Raw genomic sequence first — 10,281 nt, 5'->3', positions numbered from 1 at the left:
CCCTGCTCATGCATTTAGTCCAATTTATTTGCTAAGAACCATTGGTTATCACAAAAGTATAGAACTACAAATAGTATTAGGATAAGGTAAAGGTAAGATAAAGGGACCCCTGACAGTTAAGTCCAGTTGCGAATGACTCTGGGGTTGCGGCGCTCATCTCACTTTACAGGCTGAGGGAGCCGGTGTTTGTCCGCTTCCGCAGAGAGTTTTTCTGGCTCATGTGGCCAGCATGACTAAGCCGCTTCTAGCGAAGCCAGAGCAGTGCATGGAAACACCATTTACCTTCCTGATGGAGCGGTACCTATTTATCTACTTGCACTGCATGTTTTCGAACTGCTAGGTTGGCAGGAGCTGGGACCGAACAATGGGAGCTCACCCCCTCACAGGGCCTCGAACCGCCAACCTTCCGATCAGCAAGTCCAAGTGGCACAGTGGTTTAAACCATAGCGCCACCCGCATCCAATAGTATTAGGATACATTTTAGCATATCTGGTCAACAGGACATGGGAACTTTTGTATAATACATTGGGCTGCTAAGACAGACATAGAAACTTTACATGTACAGTCGTACCTCGGAATTCGAACGGAATCAGTTCCAGAAGTTTGTTCGACTTCTGAAAGGTTTGGAAACCAAGGTGTAGCTTCTGACTGGTTTCCGATTGTACAGGTGTGCTGGAAACAATAGTGGAAGCCACACGAGATGTTTGGCTTCCAAAAAAGTTCAAAAATCAGCACACTCACTTCTGGTTTTTGATTGTTCAGGAGATGGAATGTTCGGCTTCTGAGACGTTTGGGATCCAAGGTATGATTGTAATGTGTTTATCCCCAACCTCAAGCAAATAACAAATTCTCTCCCTACAATTCAAGAAGGAAACTCTTTTCCACTTAACGCAAATCAATAAGGTTATATGAGGGACCAAGAATGAGGGCTACTGGTGAAAGGTCAGAAATTTAAAGGTCTATAGTTCAATGGCAGGGCATTTACTCTGCAAGTCAGGGTTCAATCCACATGCCCAGGTACAGCTGGGAAAGACCCTTACCTGAAATCCTGGATAGCTGTTGCCAACAAGAATATTGTGGTTTGAGTCAGCAAAAGGCAGGTCTACCCACATTCCCAAATTTATCTTTATTATCACCTGAATCCTGAAGCATATTATTGTTGTTTAACAGCTAAATGTTTGACCTTCTTGGCCAAGTTCAGATATTTACTCAGAGTGAAAATCCCATTGTGATAGTAGAAGCATAGGCCACTGCACCATAATTGTAACGTAATCTGTGATGAAGGTGCAGAATATGAACTTCCATACATATGAAATTCCTATTCACATGCTTTCTCATTATTTCAAGGGGAAGCATGACAGTACTCAGACCTCTGCACATCAAGTCATAGAACATGCCCCTACATCTCATACTAAAAATTGGAAAATGTTGTGTGTATATGCATGCCAAGAAGAACTTGAGTCTCATGAGTTCTCTGTCATTTTAATACCCCTACATGGAGTCAACCTGTGCTAATTATATCAGCAGAACTACAGACCACAAGGTTATTTTTTTCCTAGTGTATGCCTCAGTGCATTTCCACTGCTGCACTGAACTCTTGAGAATAAGTCTCTGGAAACACAAACCATATATATAAATTAGCCACTGTCCTATGGTGACATCTACTGTCACCATAGAAAGAATTGTTCATTGCCATGAATGGTAAGGGACACAGTACTCTAAAATGGTAGAGACGATACTGCTTCTGGAGCTGAAAGAAATCCATGAAGAAGAAAACTTGTAAGTTATTTATAGATATAACTTTCGAGAGAGTGGTTTCCTTGTGGCAGGGACACTTTGGGCAGTTAGAGTAATGTATGCAAGCTAGTAACAGAGATCAGGTCTACTGTGTAGATAATCTCAATCAGCACCATGATGAGAAAGCATGTGAATAATGAGAAAGCATGCGAATAGAAATTTCATATGTATGGAAATTCAGATTCTGCACCTTCATTACAGATTACCTCTAGCATGGAGACTTTCACTGAATTGATAATGATGTAGTATTCCCATATGTCCAGAAAAACCTGGACATGTCCTCATTTTGGGAAGCAACATGCCATCCAGGTGGATTTTTACATTTTAATGGAAATGTCTGGGGTTTTTTTGCTTGGGAGCAGCTTGGGCTTGGACTTGCCCTGGGAAGCTTGGGCCTGGACAGCTACTGCTCCTCAATTTCTCACAGGTTCAGGATCTGCATATTCTTCATATCTGCATATTTGTACATGGCAATTCTATCAAGTATTTTTCTCTTTTTGTGGAAACGTTGCTGCATCTGGGAGAATGCTTTTGGCCAGCTGAGGTGAGCAGGATTTTCTGTTGTGTGTGCACATACATATCAGTTCTCATGTCATGGCCTTGGACATGCCTCTATGCAGCCTCTTTCTCCTTTTTTATTTTTTTTATTAAACACACTCATGAGTGAAACATACACATCAGAGTGGAGGATTTCTTGTGGAGAACGGGCTAACAAAGCAGATCCTGCAATCAGCGGAATTGCACCCTCCATCACTAACCCAGCAGCCACTGCTCAATCTGTAAGCCCAACAAATCTGCCTAACTGGACCAAAGTCTAAATTTCTTGATTTGGGTCAGGATTCAGCCAAATCTAATGTATTAGTCTTCTAGGGTGACAATTATTGCTTTACTGTTCCCATGTGCGTGAAATTCTGTGAACAAGGAGATTTCAGTGAATACAAGAACATGTTTGGGGTTTTTTAAGGACCTTGGCCATAATTATTTAGTTTTAATTTTCCTCCTTCCTTTTACAGGCCTTCTAAAAAGTGCAAAAATGTTCAATACCACCACAGTGACTGACTTTGTGCTCCTCGAATTTTCAGAGACTTGGGAACTGCAGATTCTGCACTTCATTATATTTCTACTATTGTACTTGGCAAGCTTAATGGGGAACCTTCTCATAATTTCTGCAGTAGCTTCTGATCACCACTTGCACAGACCAATGTATTTCTTTATGATGAACTTGGCTATTCAGGACCTTGGACAAGTTTCAGTTATTGTTCCCAAATCCATGGCCAATTCCCTCTTAAATACTAGGCAAATTTCTTATTCTGGATGTGTAGCTCAGATCCTTTTGTTCAACTTCTTTATATCATCCAACTTCTTCCTTCTCACACTCATGGCTTATGATCGGTATGTTGCCATCTGCAATCCATTGTACTATGAGATGGTCATGAATAAGCAAGCCTACATGCAAGCGGTGGCCTGTGTGTGGATCAGTGGTTTTCTCCACGCAGTGCTACACACCAGCAGCACCTTTGCAGCCCCATTTTGCTCCAATGTTGTCAATCAGTTCTTCTGTGAAATTCCACAGTTACTGAAGCTTGCATGCTCAGATTTATACCTAATTGAAATTGGAGCTGTTATGCTGAGCTTTATCATCGGGCTAGGCTGTTTTACCTTCATCATTGTAACTTATGTGCAGATTTTCTATGCAGTGTTGAGAATTCCCTCTGTGCAGGGAAGGCAAAAGGCTTACTCAACTTGCATTCCCCATCTCACTGTCATCTTCACGTTATTCTTTACCGGATTCTTTGCCTACCTGCGGTCTACCTCTGTTCTGAATTTGGTATTTACTATGGTATATTCAATGGTTCCACCCATGCTGAATCCAGTGATTTACAGTATGAGAAACAAAGAGATCAAGGCTGCCATGTCAAAGTTATTAGGTTTTACTCAAAGTACATCATCAAGTCTTTTTTAACTGTATGTGTTTAAGTCTTCATCTCAACAGTGATGCACAATGATTTCTAATAAATTTATTACATTTTTATCGTCCCCCCTTTTTTTATTTATTCAAAATGGACTTCCGGACAATATTCCTGTTGTTATGAAACAACAAACCAACAATAAAATAAAAATTAAGAGGAACAAAACCATTCAACCTGTTTAAAAATACCCCAATCTAAAAATGGGTTAACCTTGCTCCAAAAAAAAAAGCATACAGTGTTAGTGCTTAGTCCAAGCTTCCCCATTCTCACTGGTACCACATTACCCCATTCCACTAAGAGCAACATCACCTCTAGAAAGATGCTACTGCGTACTGAGCTACAAACGCTCAGTGTTTCAAGGGAGAAACACTGCAATGTTCAGACTTCTATGCATCATGTCATCGAACATGTTCCTACATTGCATATTAAAACATGTAAAATTGTCATCATATATGTGGGGGGACAACCAGTCACAAGTTCTGTCATTCTAATGCCCCTACATAGAACCAATCTCTGTAAATCATATAGGCAGAACCACAGACCACAAAGTTATTTTTTCCACTACATGTCTCTAGAGCTATTCAACTGAACTCTTGAGAATATGTCTCCAGCAATACAAAACATGTATAAATTAGTTACTGCCACCATAGAAAGAATTGTTTGTTGTCATGCCTGGTTAGTGGCACAGTGCTCTAAAATCTGAGAGAAGATTCTGCATCGGAAGCTAGAAGAAATCCACAAAGAAAAAGAATTGTAAGTTATTTATAGATATAACTTTAGAGATAGAGGTTCTCTTGTGACAGGGAGGCTTTGAGCATTTGTCACAATGCCTGCAAGTTACTTATAACATGGATCACTCCAACTATGCAGACTGTCTAAAAATGAGCACCATATTTGATGCTTCTGCGTGGGTATTACCATGTATTATTAGTGATGTACACAGTGAGTGTTGTTCATGCTACTAGCATTATGTATGATGTGTATTACTCCTCCCCAAATCCCTAGTGTATTATTTCTTCTTCTTCTTCTTCTTCTTCTTCTTCTTCTTCTTCTTCTTCTTCTTCTTCTTCTCCTCTGCACAAGAGCCAATTTAAACACAATCCTAAGCATGCAAAGGCTTTAGAAGATTGTTAATAATAATAATAATGATAATTTATTATTTGTACCCCGCCCATCTGGCTGGGTTTCCCCAGCCACTCTGGGCGGCTTCCATAGAAACCAAAAACCCCACTAAAATATCATACATTAAAAACTTCCCTGAACAGGGCTGCCTTAAGATGTCTTCTGAATGTCAGGTAGTTGTTTATCGTTTTGACATCTGTTGGGAGGGCATTCCACAGGGCAGGCGCCACTACCGAAAAGGCCCTCTGCCTGGTTCCCTGTAGCTTTGCTTCTCGCAATGAGGGAACCGCCAGAAGGCCCTCGGCGCTGGACCTCAGCGTCCGGGCAGAATGATGGGGGTGGAGACGCTCCTTCCGCTCCTTCAGTGTTCCATGTGGGCCAGCCTCACATCTGAGGGGTGGTAAATCTCACAAATACATGGAAGGACAGACACTGGACAGGAAGAAGAGTTTGAAGAAGAGTTTGGATTTGATATCCCACTTTATTACTACCTGAAGGAGTCTCAAAGTGGCTAACATTCTCCTTTCCCTTCTCCCCCCACAACAAACACTCTGTGAGGTGAGTGGGGCTGAGAGACTTCAAAGAAGTGTGACTAGCCCAAGGTCACCCAGCAGCTGCATGTGGAGGAGCAAGGACGCGAACCCGGTTCCCCAGATTACGAGTCTACTGCTCTTAACCACTACACCACACTGGAAGGTCCTCTTTTGACACCCTTCCCTTCCTCTCTAGGAATGACAGCCCTAATAATACTGGTAACCCTTTTGTTTCCATGAAATTGGCTTTCTCCATGCATACCAGCTCATCCTCCAGCATTGTAACATTCCCAGATTAAATCAGAAAATGGGGTGGCTTTTTGAATTCCATGAGTGCCATGGGAGAATTGTGACTGCTGGAGCATATGATAATGTCGCAGTGGCATCAGGCGATGCTGTGCTTTGAAACCCTACTTGTTGGCACTTCAAAATTGAGTGTAGGGCTTGTGAAAGCCCTTTGCTGCAAAGGGTGTTCAGACACCCACATTGCTCCTTTAAATCTCAGTTTATCTCCTCCTTTATAAATCTCCTCCTCAAGGAGGAGAAAGTTGTTTCCATTCAGTGAGTATTGCTTATCTGTTCCAGCGGTGATCTTAGAAGCAGCTTCATACTTCTCTGAAACCAGAAGTTTAGAGGAGGAGAATGGCAAAACTGTTTGCAAAAAGCTTCAGACAGCTGCAGGAGCAGTGCAGGGTTGTTTGAAAGCCCTTTGCAAGCAGCTGCACAAAGAAGCAGTGAGAAACGGCTAAGAAAGGGCATTCAAACAACTTCAAACTGCTCCTTTTCATTTCTGATTTTAAAAATTATATTCAGATGGTGCTGTACACCTGTTAAACTATCATATGTTATAACTCTGCCACTATGCTGGAGGGAATGTGATGAAAAAGGTTTGGTCCTTCACTTGTGGTGGGATTGCCCTATAGCTCAAAATTTTTGGAAGGAGGTTATTTTTGACCTAGGCAAAATTACCAACTAAATCCTCAAACTAGATCTGACTTTGACACTCTTCTGCATTGGAAGTGGTATTAGTCATTGAGACCATTTCAATTCAAATCAACTGTGGAGTGATTAATCCAACTCAGAACCAACCTCACTGGCCAACATTAATTTACAAATATAGATCAGTGATTACAGCATATTAAAACTGGATAGGTTTAAATGTAAACTACACAATATATATATAGATTTAGAATAAGAATTAACCATTAATTTATTTTTCCTGTTAGTTGCTTCTTGGTGTTTAGATCATGTATTAGAACAGAGAGAGAGAGAGAGAGAGAGAGAGAGAGAGATTACCTGAAATACAGGACAAAACTATATCAACACAGGATGTGGCATTTTCCACTGAAATAAGGGACAATCCTGTTGCATGAACAATCCAACTCACTTCCCAGAAATAAAATCACTAGTTAGTATTACAAATCCATTTCAATGATTACAATGCATATAAACAGGATTGGAAGAAGGAGAAACAGACCGAATGTACACAACACAGACAACTAAAGGTTTAGAATAAGGATAAATAATTAATTCCCTTTTCCCGTTAGTTGCTTCCTGGTGTTTAGATCAGGTCTTAGAACAATGATATAACATTTGGGGAAGAAGATGCAAGCCAAGAGGCCGGTGTTGGAAGCCAAGATGGCAAACACCTCCACTGCCACAATGTATTTCCCTTTCGTGCTCAGATAACCTGGAATAAAGGAGACCCAGACACTGCAAAACACCAACATGCTGAACGTGATGAACTTGGCTTCATTGAAAGAGTCAGGCAGCTTTCTGGCAAGGAAAGCGACACTGAAGCTGATGATGCCCAAAAAGCCCAGGTAGCCAAGGACACAGTAGAACATGGTGATTGAACCTTCATTGCATTCAACGATGATGTGCCCAGCCAGAGAGTGTGTGTCAAGATCTGGGAATGGAGGAGAGACTGACAGCCAAGCAGTACAAATGCCTACTTGGATGAGGGAGCAGGAGAGAACAACAGCATTTGCCACCTTCTGCCCTAGCCATTTCCTCATTGTGTTGCCTGGCTTTGTGGCCAGAAAGGCCAAGATCACAATGATGGTCTTTGCCAGCACAGAAGAAACTGCAACCGAGAATACGATGCCAAAGGCTGTTTGCCGTAGAAGGCAAGTCACCTTCCCAGGTTTGCCAATGAAGAGCAAGCAAGAAAGGAAGCAAAGCAGGATGGAGATGAGAAGAGTGATGGTAATGTTCTGGTTGTTGGCTTTGACAATGGGGGTATTCCAGTTCTTCACAAATGTGTATATCACCATACCAGTCACTACAGCAAAGGAAACAGCAAGAGAAACTAAAACGATTCCCAAGGGCTCCTCATAGGTTAGGAAAGTTCTGACTTTGTAGATGCATCCATCCTTTCCCACATTTGGATATTGGTCTTCTGGGCACTTGGCACAATTAATTGCATCTAAAAGGACAAAACAAAGTATCATTAGGTCCAGTCCATCCCATTTCTATATCAGTATATCTATATCATTTCATGCAGACAGAAAAACATTAAGACTTAATGCCTTAGATATGCCTCTCTCTGCATTTTGCCCCCTGATGTTCGACTCCCTGAGCCCCAAACAGCCCTGACAATCGTCAGAAACAATGGGAGGTGATGTCTGACAAAACCTGCAGGACACCACACTGGCTTTCCATGATCTGCATCAAAATGAAGAGATGGAAAGTTATTTATGATGAAGGATGAAAGGTTTTTAAGTAAACAGCAAATGCTAAGGGCTTTGAATTGTATTTTTCCTTTTAATTTTACGTTTTTATAAATTGTATGTTTTCAAGTCTGCTGTGCTCCCTCTCACCTTTGGTCTGCTTTTAGGGATCTAAACCGCTTATTCTATGCGAAAGGAAACTGTGTTCCCCATTTACGGTAATTACTATTCATCTTCTCCTTTTTGCCAAAGTTGATAAAATGTACATGCACAGGAGTCTCTCCATATCAAATTTAGGAAACAACAGAAGGTGGTGTAAAGCAAGCTGGCATAAGTTAAGCCAATACAGTGGTACCTTGGGTTAAGTACTTAATTCGTTCCGGAGGTCCGTTCTCAACCTGAAACTGTTATTAACCTGAAGCACCACTTTAGCTAATGGGGCCTCCCGCTGCCGCCACACCGCCGGAGCACAATTTCTGTTCTCATCCTGAAGCAAAGTTCTTAACCCGAGGTACTATTTCTGGGTTAGCGGAGTCTGTAACCTGAAGCGTATGTAACCTGAAGCATCTGTGACCCGAGGTACCACTGTATAAAGTCCACCAGATCTAAGGTCTGTTCAGAAGGGGGTTCCTGCTGGCTGACGTGATCCCAGTCTGGTAGAGGGAATGCAAGCCTTTAAAATTGTGTTAGGCTGACACCACACTTTTTGCTAGTTTAACTTACACCAGTTTGCCAGGTCATGTGATCCAGCTGAATGGGCTTAGAATCCAGCCTACACCTCGCTGGCTCTGTTAGTTCTCTCGAATACTTGTTTTTAAGGGGTGAATATATTTGCTTTGACTGCTAATGTTGTGATGTTTATGTCATTTTATATTCACTAGTCTTTATCTAATGGCTCTTCATGTTGTTTCTATAGTCCATAAAATGGATATCTATCTATATCTACCTATATGAAACACATCCAAAAGAAAAGTGACGTAACATACCTGTTTTGTTAGACATCATGTCTTCCGGACATGGGGCACAGATATGGCAACAAGATGGTTTCCCCTCCTGAGCCATTCGTCTGTATCCAAAGGGGCAGCTCTCAACACACTTTGCTTGGGGTGGTGTCTGATCATGCAAAAAGTTTTTAAAAATGAAGGTGGCATCCATCTTTTCAAACCCACCAATGCATTTATATTTTTCTACTTAGAAACGTGGAAATTCTGACTTCTGATCCCTCTTCAAGCAGCCTTAGTGTTTTGCTGTGATGCAAGGCAGTTAAAAAGGCAGCATACTGAATTCTAAACTGCTTCTGGCTCAATTGAACACCATGGCAGAAGCCAGAGCACACAGAAATGCAATTTACCTTCCTGCTGAAGCAGCACCTATTTATCAAGTCATGCTGGTATGCTTTCAAACTACTAGGTTGACAGTATCGAGGAGCAAAGTGCAAAAAGACATTTAAATTACACTCCCTCACTCTGCATATAAAAGCCAGGGGTATAGAATATAGAATTGGAAGTAATGTGGGCAGAAGCGTAATGCAGGGGGAGTTAGGAGAGTAAGAGAGGCATTATGTCTGACCCATGAAGGCAAGCTATAGGCCAGGGTTACTGCTGTACCTGTGGGAGAAGCAAAATCCTTTTGGAATATTGATGATCTGAACCCCTCTATGGCAGGCCCTGGTTTTATGTATGTGTAAATAAACCACATAATATAAAGACACCACAGTCTCCATTGTGCCTCATCATCCAAAACAGAGATCCTGGAACTCCCTGGAGACTTGAACCACTCAGACATTGGGGGTGGGGGTGGCATGTAACAATACTTTCAGGGGCCAGGATGCAACTTGAAAACTGATTTGGAGGTGTGCGTTTAAAAATGCTAAAGAAAGCCAACAATGATCAAACTATGACAGCTTTAAAAGATCACCTTACTCCATATAGGTCCCCAACTGTGTTGATAAGCAAAGCTGGCACTTTAACAAGTGTTGCACAGTGTCCTTCCTCACCTGAAAGGAATTTGCTTGTAGTGTTTTGCTTTTGAACATCACCTGTGGTTTAATAGTTGATTCCTTGGACTTTAAAAGTATGTAAATTCCTACCTGTTTTAATCGGCTACTCCACATAATTCTATCCTCTCTGAGAATGAAACTGTGACTTGCTGAAATTTCTCCAACCCTGACTTTCAGGACAGATTGAT

General features: G+C 41.6%; 1 protein-coding gene across 1 annotated transcript; it reads left to right on the top strand.

Annotated features, from left to right (window-relative positions):
• Positions 1-2,830: 2,830 nt before the first annotated feature.
• On the top strand, positions 2,831-3,760 carry LOC144325328 (olfactory receptor 14A16-like). The gene has a single exon (XM_077918218.1). The coding sequence runs from the start codon at positions 2,831-2,833 to the stop codon at positions 3,758-3,760; it is 930 nt and encodes a 309-aa protein (XP_077774344.1).
• The last annotated feature ends 6,521 nt before the right edge of the window (positions 3,761-10,281 follow it).

The sequence above is a fragment of the Podarcis muralis genome, chromosome 13 (genome assembly GCF_964188315.1).
Source record: "Podarcis muralis chromosome 13, rPodMur119.hap1.1, whole genome shotgun sequence".
Taxonomy (NCBI): domain Eukaryota; kingdom Metazoa; phylum Chordata; class Lepidosauria; order Squamata; family Lacertidae; genus Podarcis; species Podarcis muralis.
The sequence above is the reverse complement of the archived record's forward strand: the minus strand, read 5'-3'. Positions and strand labels throughout refer to the sequence as shown.

Excerpts from the sequence above, each read along its gene's own strand:
- LOC144325328 (XM_077918218.1), top strand. The coding sequence starts at position 2,831 with ATGTTCAATACCACCACAGTGACTGACTTTGTGCTCCTCGAATTTTCA.